Source organism: Mesoplodon densirostris, chromosome 10, assembly GCF_025265405.1.
Source record: "Mesoplodon densirostris isolate mMesDen1 chromosome 10, mMesDen1 primary haplotype, whole genome shotgun sequence".
NCBI classification, from domain to species: Eukaryota; Metazoa; Chordata; class Mammalia; order Artiodactyla; family Ziphiidae; genus Mesoplodon; species Mesoplodon densirostris.
The window spans coordinates 24608098-24628872 of record NC_082670.1 but is presented as its reverse complement, the minus strand read 5'-3'; the positions used below and the strand labels follow the sequence as shown (position 1 = coordinate 24628872).

Below are 20775 nucleotides of genomic sequence, written 5' to 3'. Positions count from 1 at the left end.
CACTGCCGGGGTCCCGGGATCCAGGGGCGGCTTCCCTGGGAGAACGCACGGCGCGCCTCGGGCTGGTGCAACGTCACGCCGACCTCTGCCGCTGAAGGCTCGCCCCGCACTCCGTGCCCCTCCCTCCCGCCCGGCCTGAGTGAGCCAGAGTCCCCGAAGAGGCTGCTCCTTTAACCCTGTCCTGTCTGAGCGAAGAACAGACGCCCTCCGGCGACCTACACGCAGAGGCGGGGCCAAATCCAAAGCTGAGACCCAGGAGCTGTGAGAACAAAGAAGAGAAAGGGAAACCTCTCCCAGCAGCCTCAGAAGCAGCGGATTAAAGCTCCACAATCAACTTGATGTACCCTGCATCTGTGGAATACATGAATAGACAACAAATCATCCCAAATTGAGTAGCCAGGAGTCAGTGCTGTGTCTCTGAGGTGGGAGAGCGAACTTCAGGACACTGGTCCACAAGAGACCTCCCAGCTCCACATAATATCAAACGGCGAAAATCTTCCAGAGATCTCCATCTCAACACCAGCACCCAGCTTCACTCAACGACCAGCAAGCTACAGTGCTGGACACCCTTTGCCAAACAACTAGCAAGACGGGAACACAACGCCACCCATTAGCAGAGAGGCTGCCTAAAATCATAAAAAGTCCGCAAACACCCCAAAACACACCACCAGACGTGGACCTGCCCACCAGAAAGACAAGATCCAGCCTCATCCACCAGAACACAGGCAGTAGTCCCCTCCACCAAGAAGCCTACACAACCCACTAAACCAACCTTAGCCACTGGGGACAGACACCAAAAACAACGGGAACTACGAACCTGCAGCCTGCAAAAAGGAGACCCCAAACACAGTAACATAAGCAAAATGAGAAGACAGAAAAACACACAGCAGGAGAAGGAGCAAGATAAAAACCCACCAGACCTAACAAATGAAGAGGTAATAGGCAGTCTATCTGAAAAAGAATTCAGAATAATGATGGTAAAGATGATCCAAAATCTTGGAAATAGAATAGACAAAATGCAAGAAACAGTTAACAAGGACCTAGAAGAACTAAAGATGAATCAAGCATCGATTAAAAACACAATAAATGAAATAAAAAATACTCTAGATGGGATCAATAGCAGAATAACTGAGGCAGAAGAACGGATAAGTGAGGTGGAAGATAAAATAGTGGAAATAACTGCTGCACAGCAAAATAAAGAAAAAAGAATGAAAAGAACAGAGGACAGTCTCAGAGACCTCTGGGACAACATTAAACGCACCAACATTCGAATTATAGGGGTTCCAGAAGAAGAAGAGAAAAAGAAAGGGACTGAGAAAATATTTGAAGAGATTATAGTTGAAAACTTCCCTAATATGGGAAAGGAAATAGTTAATCAAGTCCAGGAGGCACAGAGAGTCCCATACAGAATAAATCCAAGGAGAAATACACCAAGACACATATTAATCAAACTGTCAAAAATTAAACACAAAGAAATCATATTAAAAGCAGCAAGGCAAAAACAACAAATAACACACAAGGGAATCCCCATCAGGATAACAGCTGATCTCTCAGCAGAAACTCTACAAGCCAGAAGGGAGTGGCAGGACATAATTAAAGTGATGAAGGAGAAAAACCTGCAACCAAGATTACTCTACCCAGCAAGGATCTCATTCAGATTTGATGGAGAAATTAAAACCTTTACAGACAAGCAAAAGCTGAGAGAGTTCAGCACCAACAAACCAGCTTTACAACAAATGCTAAAGGAACTTCTCTAGGCAAGAAACACAACAGAAGGAAAAGACCTACAATAACGAACCCAAAACAATTAAGAAAATGGGAATAGGAACATACATATCAATAATTACCTTAAATGTAAATGGACTAAATGCTCCCACCAAAAGACACAGACTGGCTGAATGGATACAAAAATAAGACCCATATATATGCTGTCTACAAGAGACCCACTTCAGACCTAGAGACACATACAGACTGAAAGTAAGGGGATGGAAAAAGATATTCCATGCAAATGGAAACCAAAAGAAAGCTGGAGTAGCAATTCTCATATCAGACAAAATAGACTTTAAAATAAAGACTACTAGAAGAGACAAAGAAGGACACTACATAATGATCAAGGGATCAATCCAAGAAGAAGATATAACAATTGTAAATATTTATGCACCCAACATAGGAGCACCTCAATACATAAGGGAAATATTAACAGCCATAAAAGGAGAAATCGACAGTAACACAATCATAGTAGGGGACTTTAACACCCCACTTTCACCAATGGACAGGTCATCCAAAATGAAAATAAATAAGGAAACACAAGCTTTAAATGATACATTAAACAAGATGGACTTAATTGATATTTATAGGACATTCCATCCAAAAACAACAGAATACACATTTTTCTCAAGTGCTCATGGAACATTCTCCAGGATAGATCATATCTTGGGTCACAAATCAAGCCTTGGTAAATTTAAGAAAATTGAAATTGTATCAAGTATCTTTTCCGACCACAATGCTATGAGACTAGATATCAATTACAGGAAAAGAGCTGTAAAACATACAAACACATGGAGGCTAAACAATACACTACTTAATAACGAAGTGATCACTGAAGAAATCAAAGAGGAAATTAAAAAATACCTAGAAACAAATGACAATGGAGACACGACGACCCAAAACCTATGGGATGCAGCAAAAGCAGTTCTAAGAGGGAAGTTTATGGCAATACAATCCCACCTTAAGAAACAGGAAATATCTCGAATAAACAACCTAACCTTGCACCTAAAGCAATTAGAGAAAGAAGAACAAAAACATCCCAAAGTTAGCAGAAGGAAAGAAATCATAAAAATCAGATCAGAAATAAATGAAAAAGAAATGAAGGAAACGATAGCAAAGATCAATAAAACTAAAAGCTGGTTCTTTGAGAAGATAAACAAAATTGATAAACCATTAGCCAGACTCATCAAGAAAAAAAGGGAGAAGACTCAAATCAATAGAATTAGAAATGAAAAAGGAGAAGTAACAACTGACACTGCAGAAATACAAAAGATCATGAGAGATTACTATAAGCAACTCTATGCCAATAAAATGGACAACCTGGAAGAAATGGACAAATTCTTAGAAATGCACAACCTGCCAAGACTGAATCAGGAAGAAATCGAAAATATGAACAGACCAATCACAAGCACTGAAATTGAAACTGTGATTAAAAATCTTCCAACAAACAAAAGCCCAGGACCAGATGGCTTCACAGGCGAATTCTATCAAGCATTTAGAGAAGAGCTAACACCTATCCTTCTCAAACTCTTCCAAAATATAGCAGAGGGAGGAACACTCCCAAACTCATTCTACGAGGCCACCATCACCTTGATACCAAAACCAGACAAGGATGTCACAAAGAAAGAAAACTACAGGCCAATATCACTGATGAACATAGATGCAAAAATCCTCAACAAAATACTAGCAAACAGAATCCAACAGCACATTAAAAGGATCATACACCATGATCAAGTGGGGTTTATTCCAGGAATGCAAGGATTCTTCAATATACGCAAATCAATCAATGTGATACACCATATTAACAAACTGAAGGAGAAAAACCATATGATCATCTCAATAGATGCAGAGAAAGCTTTTGACAAAATTCAACACCCATTTATGATAAAAACCCTGCAGAAAGTAGGCATAGAGGGAACTTTCCTCAACATAATAAAGGCCATATATGACAAACCCACAGCCAGCATCGTCCTCAATGGTGAAAAACTGAAACCATTTCCACTAAGATCAGGAACAAGACAAGGTTGGCCACTCTCACCACTCTTATTCAACATAGTTTTGGAAGTTTTAGCCACAGCAATCAGAGAAGAAAAGGAAATAAAAGGAATCCAAATGGGAAAAGAAGAAGTAAAGCTGTCACTGTTTGCAGATGACATGATACTATACATAGAGAATCCTAAAGATGCTACCAGAAAACTACTAGAGCTAATCAATGAATTTGGTAAAGTTGCAGGATACAAAATTAATGCACAGAAATCTCTTGCATTCCTACGCACTAATGATGAAAAATCTGAAAGAGAAATTAAGGAAATACTCCCATTTACCATTGCAACAAAAAGAATAAAATATCTAGGAATAAACCTACCTAAGGAGACAAAAGACCTGTATGCAGAAAATTATAAGACACTGATGAAAGAAATTAAAGATGATACAAATAGATGGAGAGATGTACCATGTTCTTGGATTGGAAGAATCAACATTGTGAAAATGACTCTACTACCCAAAGCAATCTACAGATTCAATGCAATTCCTATCAAACTACCAATGGCATTTTTCACAGAACTAGAACAAAAAATTTCACAATTTGTATGGAAACACAAAAGACCCCGAATAGCCAAAGCAATCTTGAGAACGAAAAACGGAGCTGGAGGAATCAGGCTCCCTGACTTCAGACTATACTACAAAGCTACAGTAATCAAGACAGTATGGTACTGGCACAAAAACAGAAAGATAGATCAATGGAACAGGATAGAAAGCCCAGAGATAAACCCACGGACATATGGTCACCTTATCTTTGATAAAGGAGGCAGGAATGTACAGTGGAGAAAGGACAGTCTCTTCAATAAGTGGTGCTGGGAAAACTGGACAGGGACATGTAAAAGTATGAGATTAGATCACTCCCTAACACCGTACACAAAAATAAGCTCAAAATGGATTAAAGACCTAAATGTAAGGCCAGACACTATCAAACTCCTAGAGGAAAACATAGGCAGAACACTCTATGACATAAATCACAGCAAGATCCTTTTTGACCCACCTCCTAGAGAAATGGAAATAAAGACAAAAATAAACACATGGGACCTAATGAAACTTCAAAGCTTTTGCACAGCAAAGGAAACCATAAACAAGATGAAAAGACAACCCTCAGAATGGGAGAAAATATTTGCAAATGAAGCAACTGACAAAGGATTAATCTCCAAAATTTATAAGCAGCTCATGCAGCTCAATAGCAAAAAAACAAACAACCCAATCCAAAAATGGGCAGAAGACCTAAATAGACATTTCTCCACAGAAGATATACAGACAGCCAACAAACACATGAAAGGATGCTCAACATCTTTACTCATTAGAGAAATGCAAATCAAAACTACAATGAGATATCATCTCACACCAGTCAGAATGGCCATCATCAAAAAATCTAGAAACAATAAATGCTGGAGAGGGTGTGGAAAAAAGGGAACACTCTTGCACTGCTGGTGGGAATGTGAATTGGTACAGCCACTATGGAGAACGGTATGGAGGTTCCTTAAAAAACTACAAATAGAACTACCATATGACTCAGCAATCCCACTACTGGGCATATACCCTGAGAAAACCATAATTCAAAAAGAGACATGTACCAAAATGTTCATAGCAGCCCTATTTACAATAGCCCGGAGATGGAAACAACCTAAGTGTCCATCATCGGATGAATGGATAAAGAAGATGTGGCACATATATACAATGGAATATTATTCAGCCATAAAAAGAAATGAAATTGAGCTATTTGTAATGAGGTGGATGGACCTAGAGTCTGTCCTACAGAGTGAAGTAAGTCAGAAAGAGAAAGACAAATACTGTATGCTGACACATATATATGGAATTTAAGAAAAAAATGTCATGAAGAACATAGGGGTAAGACAGGAATAAAGACACAGACCTACTAGAGCATGGACTTGAGGATATGGGGAGGGGGAAGGGTAAGCTGTGACAAAGTGAAAGAGCGGCATGGACATATATACACTACCAAACGTAAGGTAGATAGCTAGTGGGAAGCAGCCGCAGAGCACAGGGAGATCAGCTCGGTTCTCTGTGACCGCCTGGAGGGGTGGGATAGGGAGGGGGGGAGGGAGACGCAAAAGGGAGGGGATATGGGAACATACGTATATGTATAACTGATTAAATTTGTAAAATAAAAAAAAAAAAAAAAAAAAAACAAATAGGGACATCCATTAAGAGCATATAACTTCCGAGGATTGCGTGGTTCTAACGGCATACAGCAGAATTAGAAAACACAAAATCAGTTGGGAACTCAAAAAACTTTATAATTAATTAACCAGAAATGAACAGAATCATTCCAGAACGTATAAATGAAGTTATAGAGATTTTTAAATAATATAACAACTATGCTATATCAAATCTTGTACTTTATGACTTGGTGAGATCTAACAATTTCTCTTAGTTTTTGATGAACAGAAATCCACTTCAGGCAATTAAGATGGATTAGTAGAATGAGTCGGTGTGATACTTACCTAACCCTTTCCTCCACCGTGCTTAGAATGCCAAGCCTTTCCCAGGTTTGCCTATAAAATTAATACCAAAATATCTGCTTATTCTAAGTATTCCTTTTGAAACTTGCTTAAGTATCTAATCTCATTAGAGATTTGGATTTGCATTTCCTAAGCAGGCAGGGATTTGACATGAGTATGAATAATACTATCATGCTTTGGGAAAATGATTTAAATTTATGAAGTAAATCACCACCTCAGGAAAGCCACGCAGTCTCCGTGGAGGCAGCTGCTCTATTGGAAGGAGCTATCAGAAAAGGAGAATAAGTCAGTCCTTGATTCCTCCATTCCTAGGTGACTAATGCCAGGACACAATATCTGAAATCTCCTATCTTCCACTTTACTCCAAGTCAAATAACAGTACCCCACAGAGGGCGGGTATAAACAGAATGTGGGATGTATCTCAAAAGTATTTGTACCTTTTCCCTGCTCCAATCCCCTGTGTTCAAAACCTGTAACCTTCATTCTTCATATAAGAGAAGTTTAGTGAGGAGAAAACTTCTGATCCTTGGCTTGTCCAGAATTTTCTTTCTTTTGCCCTTACACTTAATGTTTTGTTGTTTAGATAATTCTAGTTTCTACTCAGGAAAGTGATGAAATAAAATTTATATTTTAAAGCAAGACAAGAAAATTTCAACAAAAATTCTCTCTCTCTGTTTGGGCCTCCTTCTTCCCCCTGTAATATGCAATGTGTATCTGCATTATACCTTAACCAGACCTCCTCAAAGGTGGGAATGCCCGCTTGATTGTAAAGATCAATTTTTTTTTCTTTCTTGTGATGACAGCAATGTAACTTCCTAAAAGAATAGCATTCTTTCCCTACTCTGTAGGCGATCATGGAGACTTGCTGCTTGCTTTGTACATGCTTACCTGGACTATGCATCTTTGGTGAACTTTTAGGTAAAATGTCAGTATGTCTCAAAACTATGTGTGATCCTTTGTCTCAAAAATATGTGTGACTGTGCCTTCAACTTCTAACAGGTGGAGCAGTTCTCAAAGCTTCTGAATCTGTCTCCTAAGTTATAATCCTTAGTTTGGCTCAAATAAAATTCCACCATTTTTGCTTAACTTGATTGTTAGTTGAATATTTTTGTTGACAAAAATAAAGACTAATTTCAATTGTTTTCTGGTAATTAATATTCAATGACAGATGTATGATGGAATCTGATTTTTTTCTTTTGTACATAACACATTTTTCTGGACTCTGGAAGCTTTGAGGTTTTTGGTTTTTGTTTAGTTGTTTGTTTGGAGCTCTAAAACTTTATAAGAATTCATGCATAAATGACTCTTTTTTTTTTTTTTTTTGCAATATTCCAACTTTTTGTGAAGTACCCTTCCTTCTGATTCTTGCCCCTAATCTCCTTTCCATTTCAGAAAGTGTACTAGGTGAATGTTGAAGTTCTGGATCTATTTGCTTAACTTATATTTCCTAATTTTTTAAATCTCTTTGATTTAAAGTACCATGTAGTAACTCCATTTTCCTAACCCAATATTTTGACCTTCAGGAGTGTCTACTCTGATATTTGACATTTCCATTTGTTTTCTACTTTAAGCCAATTTTTCATTCCCAAGAATCCTGATTATTTCTTTAATCCTGTGTCTCCTATGAAGGAATCCTTCCTAATATACTTCATATTTGTATTAAAAATCTTCATATACACACACTATTCTTTACCTTTTTACATTAGAGAAATCTGAAAATTAGAGATAAGCAAAAATAATAGATAGAAACACCCATATTTGTACCACTCAGAAATAAATACCCTGGACTTCCCTGGTGGCACAGTGGTTAAGAATACACCTGCCAATGCAGGGGACATGGGTTCGATCCCTGGTCCGGGAAGATCCCACATGCCACGGAGCAACTAAGCCCATGTGCCACAACCACTGAGCCTGCGCTCTAGAGCCCACGGGCCAAAACTACTGAGCCCGCGTGCTGCAACTACTGAAGCCCACGTGACTAGAGCCCATGCTTCACAACAAAAGAAACCACCACAATGAGAAGCCCGTGCACCGCAATGAAGAGTAGCGCCCATGCACAGCAACGAAGACCCAACGCAGCCACAAATAAATAAAAATAATTAAATTTTTAAAAAAAGAAAAAGTACTTTCCAAAACCAAAACCATATCATTATTTTTCTGTGATTTTGATGTCTATCCTTCTATTTTTCTCAAACAAGATCACACTGTTTACACTGTTTTAAAAACTGCTCTTTGAAATCAACAATATCTTGTAGTTCTCTCTTGCTCCCTCTTCACTTTTCTCTCTCACACAAACACTGGTATGTACTCAATGAAATTCCTCAAAATATTCTCCACAGATTAACGGATTTTACGCAAACAATTCTCTATTATTGGGAAAAATATATAAGTATGTATATAAATTTTTCAAATTTATTTTGAGAATAGAGTATTTACAGTTTGAGATAGAATATACACACAAACATATACATTTCAAAGTAAACAAAAAAAGCAAGTCATGTCTTCAGCCCATTCCTTCTCTCCTTCAGTTTTCCCTTCCCATTCCTCAATATTTCAGACCCTAACCATATGGTAGGTGTCAGGCCCCAAATGAGACAGGATGGCCTTAAGGAGGAGGGCTGCCCAGCTTGTTGGGAAAGAATTTGAGTGGAAAGAGAGGTCATGCATGAGGTGGGGAGACAGCCCCGAAGAGAATTGCGGAAGAATATATGGTCCTATATTCAAACAATGTAATATTATGCAACAATAAAAAAAAAATTTTAATGTACTGATACACACAACATGGTTGAATCTCAAAATACATTTTGTTTAGCCAAAGAAGCCAAACACAAAAGCACACATACTGTATGACTCCATTTTTGTTGAAGTTTTAGAATAGGCAAGATTAAGCTATCATGATTTATATCAGAATACAGTTTTTCCACCCCCTGGAATGGATTGATGGACAATGGACATGAGGAAAATTTTCAAGAGACAAAAAAGTTCCACAGTTTGATGGAGGTGGTGGTTACATGAGTGTAAGCGTTTGTGAAACCTCATTCAAATGCATGTTTTAAAACCATGCATTCCGTTGCATGCAAATTATATCTCAAGACATTTGATTTCTTAAAAAGGCAAATGTACCTCATTGTCTCTAGAAAATATTTGTTTAGGATCTTGGTATTCATTTAGTATTCATTCATTCAGTTAGGGGCTTACATACTAATATTTATACAATTGCTATTTGTGTTCCTGATTATCTGTAAACCTTGTGTGACATGAAGAAACATAAATTAAACTTGGAAAGAGTGTGAAATGGAAAGAAAATGCCGTGTGAGCATTCTGTATCTAGCACGGTAAAACTCCGTAGTTTTACCTATTCTACTTTGGGGAGCCCTAAGGTTTTTGGAAATATAGACCTTCTATTCTTGGAGCAGAGAGCCCTCCATTTTCAACCTCTTATTTCCCCCTGTGCAGCTCTGCACGTGGCTTCCAATGTCAATCGTGGTGTGGTGAGAGTAAGCGTGCTTCTCCTGGGCTTATCCTCTAAATCAGCTAGCTTTGTTAGATGGACATTTGGATTACCGGCCGAACTGAGTAGTATACAGGAAGATGACTCCCTCTCCCCAAATAATGTCATTTCAGTCCTTTGCAAGTGGGAGGGGGGAGCTACACTGAGCATTTTTGACCAAAGCAACTTTAGAGTTCCTATCATTCTATAGCTCAGCCCAGTCCAAAGTCCCCTGGGGTGACCTTTATTACTTCCACTTTCAAAGTAAGTAAAAGAGCTGCAGGCAGGCTGTGACTTTCTCGTTAAACCTATTCCAGGAGAGGCATTCAAATGCCAGTGCCTATTGGCAGCCCTGTTTGTCCTCCTTCCTAAGAATATTTTCCTAATCCAGGGATGGGTTAGAAACCTGCCGTTTCCAGCCCCTGAAGCCACACCGTTGGAGGCTGACCTCGAGAACAACCAGGTGCAAATTGTCTCCGGAGCTGGGTCTTGTAGCTGCCAGGTCTTGTAGGTTCCAGGAGCTTCCAGCAACCACCCTTGGCTCAATCTGGATGGTGAGAGAGAAACATATGGTGATGTGCAGGTGTGTCTGTGGGACATGTGGGTCCTGGGAAAAGAAGGGCTTGAGCTCTGGGTCATGTGGTGATAAAACTCCCTTCCCTTTCAGAAGTTAAGCCACAAGAGTATTTGCAGTCAAAATAAATAAATACATGTATGAATGAATGAAGGGGGAAAATAGTTTGGCTGAGTGGAGTGGACAAATTTTGTGTCTGACTTCATCTCTCAACATTGAACTCAGGGTTTTCTGTTTCAAGAGAGCCCCGGTGAGAAGGTGAATCTGTAGATAAGCAAGTGAGCCCACAGGACACAAGAGAACAGTTTACAGTTTTCTACACCTGCTGGGGAAACGGTTTTCAGAAAAAAAAAAAAAGAGAGAGAGAGAGGGAAGAAAAAAAATTGGGAACGGGTGGGCGTTGGTGGTGTTTGTCTCAAGGTCTGTGAGGGAAAATAGCCAAAAACCTGTGTATAAAAGTATGTCTTTGAACATGGGATTTTTGTTTTCCAAGAACTTTCACTCGGCTAGCTTCTCAGCACCTTCTCCGACAGAATACCTCATTGTCAGAGTGAACATTTTGTGCTTCCACCTGCTCCACTTTCTGCTCTGAAGAAGATGATGGGTTTTCCCAGCTTTCTTCCTGCTGGCTTTCTCCCCATTCTTCTCCTTCTCCAGGTGTCCACGTGGTGCTCCCCAGGTCAGTGTTCTCCCTCATGCTTTTTATTTGTAGGTGTGTTTTCAGTGGTTCTTCTCATATAATGGGTCCATCAGTCCCAACTCTGCAACTTCTCAAAGCAGTTATTTCTGGGGAAACTGTGGCTGTGTCTGCTGCTAACAGAAGGCTTGAAGGGTCGGGCGAAGGGTGGGAGTGATCTCCTTCACATCAACACACCTTACTCCTTTGAGCAGACCTCGTAAAACTCATAGCTATAATATTTATCTAAGTCTTTATTGCATATGACTGATGTTAGCCTGTTTAAATTTGATGTAACTGTTTGTTAAAACATACTTTGTAATGTTTTCACTGCCAAGAAAACCCAAGTCTGAGTACAAAGAATTTGGACTCAGGATCCCTGAGCTCTATCTGGTTATGATCTTGGACAACCCATTTATTCTTTCTGGGACATAAGTCCTTTCTTCATAAAATAAAAGGGCCCCTCAAGGTGAAGTTTTCAGACTCCAGGTTTGAAGAGAACCAGCTATGAAGTCACAATAATGACATTTTCTGTTATTGTCTCTTTAATTTGAGGTCAAAAAATAACACAAATAAGAGAGAAATACATTTGGGTCCCTACATAAAGAATGCAGGTGGGTCTAACATCTCATCCTGCCCCCCACCCCCATTCATTCCCCCAATTTGTCTCTAATTTTCATGCAGTGTCTGGGTTTTCCGTGAAGGGACCAGCTCAGCCCATCATGGTCCTACTAGGGGCAGATGCCAGTCTGCCCTGCCAGCTGTCTCCTGAGCAGAGTGCAGCCCACATGCAGATCCGGTGGTACCGAGCCCAGCTCTCCTCCACAGTGCTTGTGTACCAGAATGGACAGGAACAAGGAGGGGAGCAAATGCTGGAGTACCGTGGCAGGACACAGTTGGTGGGGGACTCCATTGGCAAAGGCGCTGTGGCCCTGCTGATCCAACACATCCGTGCCTCTGATGATGGCCAATATCGGTGTCATTTTAAGGATGGTCACATCTCCCAAGAAGCCATTGTGGAGCTGCGTGTGATAGGTAAGTTAACTTAGCACAGAATGTATGTGTCATGGTGTAAAGCAAAGGGAAGGGTGAGAACATGTGGATTCCTAACTTGGCATTTCTCGTGATCTTCCATATGTTGATATAATATTTTGCCTTGTAGAATATCAATTTCCTAAACTGTACAGTGAGGATAAGACTACATACTCTGCTTTTAAACAGTAAAGGAGGCAATCCTTCTGAAGATATTTTGGTAGCCAAAAGATCACAAAAATTAATTAGCTAGTATTAATTCAGGTAGGTACTGAGGCCTTCAAATATTTTTGACCCAATCAGGAGAGAGAGACAACTTGTAGAATTAAACTCCTTTTTTCTAACTTTCATTGTCCCTGTTCCTTTTTCTTCTTGGAATGATCCCAAAGCTCTCTCAGTCCAAGTAAAGAGCAAAAGCATTAAGTTGATTTAAAAACTGAATCACAGGTAAGCCTAACATTGGCTATGAGCAGTTTTGAATTCTGAGCTTCAGGTTGCTCATCAGCCTAGTGAAAGGCAGTTAGACCTTCAGCCTCAGGGACTCCTAAGCCCCAAGGACCACAGCCCTCAGGCACATGTCTTCTCTCCTCAGGCTTGGGCTCTGCCCCTCACGTTTACATGATGGGGCCTGAGGATCGCGGGATCCGAGTTCTGTGCTCCTCAGGTGGCTGGTTCCCAAAACCCAGGGTGCAGTGGAGTGACATGTTGGGAGTGAAGCTACCATCCCTCTCTGAGTCTCAGACCCAAGATGGAGATGGGCTGTTCCATGTGGAGGCATCGCTTGTGGTCACGGACAGCTCTCTGGACAATGTGACCTGCTCCATCCAGAACCCCTTCTCTGGCCAGGAGAAAGTGTCAGCCATCTTCCTCCCAGGTCAGTAAGGCACAAACTCCAAGGCAGAGTTGGGTGCGTTAAGGGCAAGTAGGAGTGAAGGAAGGCTGAAGGGAGCCTTGGAGAGAGGGCAGGGCTTCCTCCAGGTCAGTGTCTCACTGTGTCTCCACATGCCTGTGTCAGAGCCCTTCTTCCCCAGGACGTCTCCGTGGAAGACAGCCCTGGCTGGGACACTCCCTTTGCTGGTGCTTCTCCTCATCGGGATCAGCTACACTGGCTGGAGAGAACATAAAGCCAAAGAGAGAGAAGTAAAGAAAAAGCAGGAAGAATCTCATGAAACAGAGAAGATGAAGAGAGAAAAGGAAGAGGCACTTAGAGTCAAAAGTAAATCAGGGCAGCAGGTCAAATCAGAGGTTCATGGAGAAGCTGCAGATACAGGTTGTGTAGGGTGGATGGGGAAATAAAAGATTACTGAAGAACCCCAAGGAAAACGCAGGGTACCAAGAATTCCACAGAGCTGGGAGTCCTATGGAAAGGAGAAAATCATGTGGGAAGTTAGGAGGTCTGTGGGCAGTAGTCACGAAGCCTCCAAATTGTGGCTCAACCCACACCATGCCTTTTCACACCACTGTGCCTCAACCTGTTTCTCTTTGTGGAAATGTCTTCCCTTATCTTCTCTTCCTTTTTGTCCTTCAAGAATAGGTTTTAGAGACACCTAAGGAATCTTAAACTCCTATGAAGCATGGGCTCTCCTTCCTGTGTGACCCCATGATACTTCCCATGTAACTTTTCTTAGCGCCTGTCCTTTTACATTTGACAAATATGTTTGCTAATCTTTCTCACCTAATTAACTATGGGACCCTTAAGAGAAGGTCAAATTGAATTCATTTAGCTACTCACCGAACTTAGGAGCAGCTAAAACCCAGTTTGATGGATTTTATATCTCCTCCTCTTCCAGTGAACCTCAAGGCAGAGCTTGGTGAGTCTTGCTTCTTCTCATGCCCTGTGTAGAAGTTGTTCCCCTTTTCACACCTGTTCTGGGTCTCTCATTGAATGTTGTTTCTTTCAGAAAGGCGAAAGGCATTATACAATAAAGGTAAGAGACTCTGTCATGTCAATTGATGTCCTGATGACCAACAAGTTCTCAGCTCCCTATCCTTAGAGGAAAAGACTAAAGGATTGAATGATAATTAGTGGAAGAGAAATAAGGGGAAGGAAGAAAAATTCAAGGCCCCAGATTAATGTCTCATCTTGTCTTACCTCTATTTGTTCTGTTTTAGATTGGAAGAAGGCCTTGCTATATCCTGGTATGTAACTCTATGGACCTAGTCTTGCCGAGTGCCTCTGGTATTCTGAGCATAATAAGCAGAGTCATAAACATACACACACACACACACACACACACACACACTTGAAAGATGGGAAAATTTATTTGGTATCACTCTGTACTATTTTGTATTTGGAGGCTAAATAATCAGTTGTCTTCCAGAGTTAATGATGAAGGAGAAGTAACTGCTGCCTGGTCAGTTCCACCACATGGCTAGGGTAGGACTCAGCAAGAATTGTTAGCTCATCCACTATGAAGAAGGAAGGCACAGAACTCAGAGTGATTTTGATGAATAAAGAGAGATTTGGGAACAATAAAGAATATATTATATCAGCATTTCTATTCTACAAATAAAGTTTAAAAGAGCAGAAAATGTATTATATTTTATATCTGGAAAAATATATTAACTATGATCTCACTTATTTTACCTATTTGAAATTAAAAAAGTAAATTCAATATATAGGGAGAAGGTTTATGTGTGAAAAATTTGAAAAACAACTTTTAAAAATATTTGAATATCATTTGCAAAAATATGTTTATCTGGTGGTGGGGAAATTGGCTATATTTATACCTTCTAAAATTTGTCCATGTATTCTGTGGGTTTATAACGTGTGTGTGTGTGTGTGTGTGTGTGTAATATAGAGTTGGACCTCAAAAGCACACCAGGTCATTTCTTGAATATGTATCTGTGCAATTTTTATATGCCAGACATTGTGCTAGATGTTGGTGGTACAAACTATTATACTCTGACCCTGTGAAACTTAAAGTCCATTGGGGGAAGTAAGCCAGGAACCAGGCAACTACACACAGCCTGATAAGTGCTTTGATAAGAGGAGGTCCTCCCACAGATTAAAGTTGATTAAGCAGTTTCTGTTGAGTTTTCTTTCATGAGATACTGAAAAATATTCCCGCATTTCTAAAGGAGTGAGCAAAGTACTAAGAATGACTTTTGACTTTTAGTTCCAACTCTACCAATTACAGCTGAGAAATCGGGTTCTTTTCGCTTTTTTGAGCTCAGTGTCCTTATCTCTAAGACAAAAAGACTGGAATACATGATCTCAGATGTCCTACTTGACTCATATATTCATAGATTCTATGCATCTGAGTGCTACACTTCTGACAGGAGGGCAGTTTAGTGAGAGACCACAGTGCTGCTCCAATCAAGAATTATGGCTATGTCCTTATCTGCTAATTGTCCCAAGACTTTATGAGAATACCCAATCTTTAAATAAAATCACAAGTCCTGTCATAAGAGAAGTGGCCACAGGCAGAAGCAGATGCAATTCTATTTCTCATGAGGAATCTGTCCCTGGAGAAAAATATAAGCAATCTGATTACGATCTGGGTCAAAGTAATAAGGGCCCATTTATATGCCTTAGTCATAAGCTTAAACTCTACTCTGAGGAGATCACAGGCTAGAAAAACTATAAATAAAATGGAATAGAATAAAATTAAATTAAATTTAAAAATACACTTTATAGCTCTCATTGTCAGTGAGAAGGTCCATAAAGGTCTTGAGAGCATAGTAGAGGGGCATGTAGAGCATTAGACCCTGCTCCAGGGGTCTCCAAACCTGGCTCAGACTGGAGAATACGCCCCAGCTTCGGGCTGAAATATGTGATAGTTTCTAGTCTGAGACAGAGGGCAGAAAGCATACTATTTGTCCTGTAGTTTCTGGATACTACCAGAGTTTGAGGGGTTTAGAGGAGGAAGAGAATGTTAACAGGAGAAAGTGATGAGTCAGGGAAGGAAGCATCTTACCTCCTTTTCATTCCCTGGGTATGCTTCCGTCCCAGTTTCAACTTGTATTGCTCTTTTTCAGACTGGAGGAAGGAACAGTTCCAACCTGGTAAGTTGTTCTTTATTTATCTTTTTGCCTCCCTTCCAACCTGCCCTCTGAGACCCTGTTTTTCTTTCCTAACATCATCTCCTCGCTGAAAAGACAGAGGCACTATTGTTCTGGTAAAGAGAGGGAAGAACATGAAAATCATTAAATATTAGCCTGAACTGAAAATTGCTGCTAAGCTTAGCTACACTGGTCATGATTCCACTTTCAAATATTGGCACAGCTTCCTCGTCTATGGGGTCCACTTGGTTCTAAAACAGAAATTAAGATAGCCCCTCAGCTGAGGAGACCCCAAACTAAGTAAGAAGTGCTCAAAATAGCAATTCAACTGTTCTTTGTAGAGAGGTCAGCTCACTTGGAGCCTGTTACTAATTGAGGAACATAGGTCTAATTTGCAGAGAACATGGAAAGAACACCATTCTCCAATAAACACTTCAAGTCCCCTGCTCACTCTGGCATTCTGCCAAGACACTGACCTATATAACTGCATAGATAGGATAAGATAAGTAGCCTAGAACTCAAGATGGGAGCACATCAGCCACCTCCCAGCACCACCTCCCGCAACACACATGTTCAGAGGAGATGCATTCTATCCCTACTCCTTACACATTTGCTCTGTTTTGTTAAGGTTTCCCCTGTAACAAAACAGTTACAGGGGAAACAGTTTTCTGAAATATACAGTGTTGGCCTTTTCCTTTCCTTTTTTTTTCTTCCAGCTCTTGTGACTCTAAATCATGAAAACTTTCATCAGAACAATTCTGACCCAGAGAGAGAAGAGAACGTCAGAGAGGAAACACGGGTATTATTATGTAATAAGCAAGGAGACTGCAACCTTATCAAACTTGGCCAGAAAGAATTCACTTCAGGGAGACATTACTGGGAGGTGGACATTGAGGACACTGATGAATGGACTCTAGGCATTTATGAGAAGCCCACGGAGAGGAGTGAGTTACTCAGCCATCTACAAAACAGGAAGTTCAGCGTCTTAGAGAAGAAGGGACATGAATACAGGGCTCTCACCTGTTCTCCGCGAAAGATTTTCCTGGAAGAGCCTCTCCTGATAGAAAATTGTCCACGAAAGATTGTGATTTTCTTGGATTATGAGGATCATGACATTTCTTTCTATAACATGACTGACAGAACTCACATCTTCTCTTTCACCCAGGCCAAATTCTCTGGGTCACTCTATCCTTACTTCAAACTTAAATCCATGGAGCTCTCCCCATGTACAATATTAAGTGACTTAGAAGAATAACCTATAAACCATGAAGATAGTAGCCCATTCTCTGTAAACCCTAGGTCCACTGATTATGAGGCCTCTTGGCTTAAGGCTCCATGAATCTGCATGACCAAAGTTTCTAACCACATCAAGCAGTGTTTCTCAAACAATCTGCAGAGAAGAATCTTTTTTTTTCTTTTGGTTATTGTTGTAAATGTTTCTTGCATTATATATTATATATCACAGACATACTTTTCTGAATAAATTACTGGAAATAATGAAGTGAGTTAAAAACAGACATACAAGTGGTAATTTTATTATTAGATAAAATATAACTAATATTTTCTGTTAATTTGCTCCAAAGTTTTGTAATACTATTTTTCTGTATTTGTTTCATAAAGAACTAGTAAGAAACGTTTTATAAATATGCACTGGTCTGAGGATCACACTTTAGTAGCACTGCTCGAGGAATAAAAATTAGATACACTTCCTCACATTTCTCAACAGCAACACTGAATAAAAATGACAAAAGAGTTCTATTTTCAAATGTTGAAGGAGAAAAGTTAAACTGTAATTTGATAACAAGCTAAACTATATCTTAAATGCAAGGATAATTTGAGAAAGAAAAAAATAAATATCAATCACAATCCAATTCTAACAAATGTGATGATGCGAACATGATGGAGGTCTGGGAAAACCAGAATCAACTGAGAGCACATTGAGGTATTTATCCTATTGAATGATGAGAGAGAAATGTGATTGCTTTGCTTAAGATGTTAATAAGGAGAATGACTACTTTGTATTCTGGGGAATTCTAAGTATGTCCACCAGCAAAGGTAAGGAAAGGCCCTTCTTCTCCCACCAATCAAAACTCTCTATTAGGTTAAAATGAAATGATTAGAGGAAACAGTAACTAATACTTAAACAGGGTGAGAAGAGAGTGTCATCCTACCACCCAGACTAGAAAACCTTGTAAATTCAGTGGACACTGTGTAGAGTACCCACAAAAGTCTTTCCCTAGTAACGGGGAATAATTAGCACTAGACTAAATATTGATCCAATATTGATGAACAAATTTAAAAGCAAGATTCAAATGGACCAAATTGTTTACAAGTATCTTAAATTCATTCCAGAGCAAAGCTCAACAGGATAAAAAATTCACACTGTCTGACATTCACTCAAAAATTACCAGGCAAGGAAAGAAGCAAGAAAATACAACATATAATGAACAGAAAATCAATAAGTTAAAATTGACATGGAACTGGTACAGGTATTCAAATTTATAGACATGGATGTTAAAACATAAGTTATAACTGTATTCCAAATAGTTTAAAATATGTTCAAACAATTCACTAGAGATATACATTTAAAAGAAAGACCCAAATTGAACTTCTAGAAATGAAAAGTACAATGTGTGGGATGAAAATTTCACTGGATATGATTGACGGTAGATTAGTCATTGCAGAAATAAATGGTTAGTGAACTTGAAGACAGAAATTCAACCTATCTAAAATGAAATGTACAGAAAAAATAATTTAAAAAATGAAGAGTATCAGTGATTTGATGGAAAACTTTAAAGGGCCTAAAACAAAAGTAATTAGAGACCTTGAAGAGAGAGGTGTGAGGACAGAAAAAAGCTTTGAGAAAATAAGAGTCTAAAATATATTCTAAATTTGATCATTACAAACTCAAGATCCAAATATCACTCTTAGGGGAATTCCCTGGTGGCCCAGTGGTTAGGACTCTGCACTCTCACTGCAGGGTGCCTGGGTTCAACTCCTGGTTGGAGGAATAAGATCCCACAAGCCACACAGCAAAAAAAAAAAAAGAAAAGAAAAGAAATTACTCTTAGTCTGTTCAGACTGCTATAACAAAAAACACCATAGACTCAGTGGCTTGTAAACAGTGTAAATTTATTTCTCACAGTTCCAGAGGCTAGGAAGTCATCCCATTAAGGTTAACAAGAATTAAAGTTTTACAATCTCACAACCACATGTTGAAACATTGTTACATTTTTAAATATATGGAAAATATCTATGGTCATCAATTGAGACCTCATAATAACTGCAGAGTCTAGATAATGTACTTATTAAATATAAGAATTCTTTAAATTCCTTAAGTTGAAGTTGAACATGCATCTTGTTAAGCTGAATATATTCAGAAGTATCCTTTTCCAGTGACAGATATTACCTGTGCCTTATGCACCTGGAAGGACTACAGAGCAGCTCCTGGCACATGAAGAAACTTCCTGAAGTCTACATCATTTATAGACTCAAAGCCTCTTATACAGAAAATACATACAGTAAACACACACACATCCCCACTCACAGACACTATTAAAGATAATAAAGAAATTCAGCAAAGTTGCAAAGTTTAAGGTCAACACACAAAATTCAGTTGCATTTCTACACACTAGCAATGAACAATCCAAAGATAAAATTAAGAAAAAGTTTTATTTATAGCAGCATCAAAATAATAAAATACTTAGGAATAAATATAATCAAGGAAGTGCAAGATTACAAATTGAAAATTACAAAATATTGTTGGAAGAAATTAACAAAGACAGATAAATGGAAAGATATTCTGTGTGCATAGATTGGAAAACTTAATATTTTTAAGATGATAATACTATCCAAAGTTACCTACAGATTCAATGTAATCTTTGTCAAAATGCCAAACACATTTTTTGAAGAAATAGACAATCTGATTATAAAGTTCAGATGAAAATTCAAGGGACCCAGAAAAGCCAAAACCATCTCAACATGGTTTGATGAAGAACAAATTTGGAAAACTCACATCTCTCAATTTCAAAACTTACTACAAAGCTGCAGTGATCAATACAGTGTGGTTCTGGCATAAGGATAAACATATAAGTCAATGGAATTTATTGAGAGTCCAGGATGAGCTCATACTTTTATGGTCAATTGATTTTTTTTAAATTTTTATTTATTTATTTATTTATTCATTTATTTATGGCTGTGTTGGCTCTTCGTTTCTGTGTGAGGGCTTTCTCTAGTTGCGGCAAGTGGGGGCCACTCCTCATTGTGGTGCACGGGCCTCTCACTATCGCGGCCTCTCGTTGCGGAGCACAGGCTCCAGATGCGCAGGCTCAGTATTTGTGGCTCACGGGGCTAGTTGCTCCGCAGCATGTGGGATCTTCCCAGACCAGGGCTCGAACCCCTGTCCCCTGCATTGGCAGGCAGATTCTCAACCACTGCACCACCAGGGAAGCCCTGGTCAATTGGTTTTTGACAAGCATCAAAAAAATCACTTCATCCATTGATAGGAAAAGAATAGCCTTTTTAATAAATAGTGAAGAAACAATAAACATCCACAGGCAAAAGAATGAAGTTGCCCTCTATCTCACATCATATATAGAACGTCAACTCAAAATGGATTAAAGATCTAAATGTAAGCATATGTGTAAATCTTGACTTAGTCACTGGCTTCTTAGATATTACACCAAGAGCACAACCAAACAGA

The 20775-nt window shown here is 39.3% G+C and overlaps 1 protein-coding gene across 1 annotated transcript; it reads left to right on the top strand.

The window, feature by feature from the left end:
- Window positions 1-10957: 10957 nt before the first annotated feature.
- On the top strand, window positions 10958-17328 carry LOC132497869 (butyrophilin-like protein 1). Its single transcript, XM_060111409.1, has 9 exons — window positions 10958-11039; window positions 11721-12071; window positions 12661-12942; window positions 13084-13284; window positions 13859-13879; window positions 13970-13996; window positions 14181-14207; window positions 16050-16076; window positions 16790-17328. The coding sequence occupies exons 1-9, from the start codon at window positions 10958-10960 to the stop codon at window positions 17326-17328; spliced, it is 1557 nt and encodes a 518-aa protein (XP_059967392.1).
- The last annotated feature ends 3447 nt before the right edge of the window (window positions 17329-20775 follow it).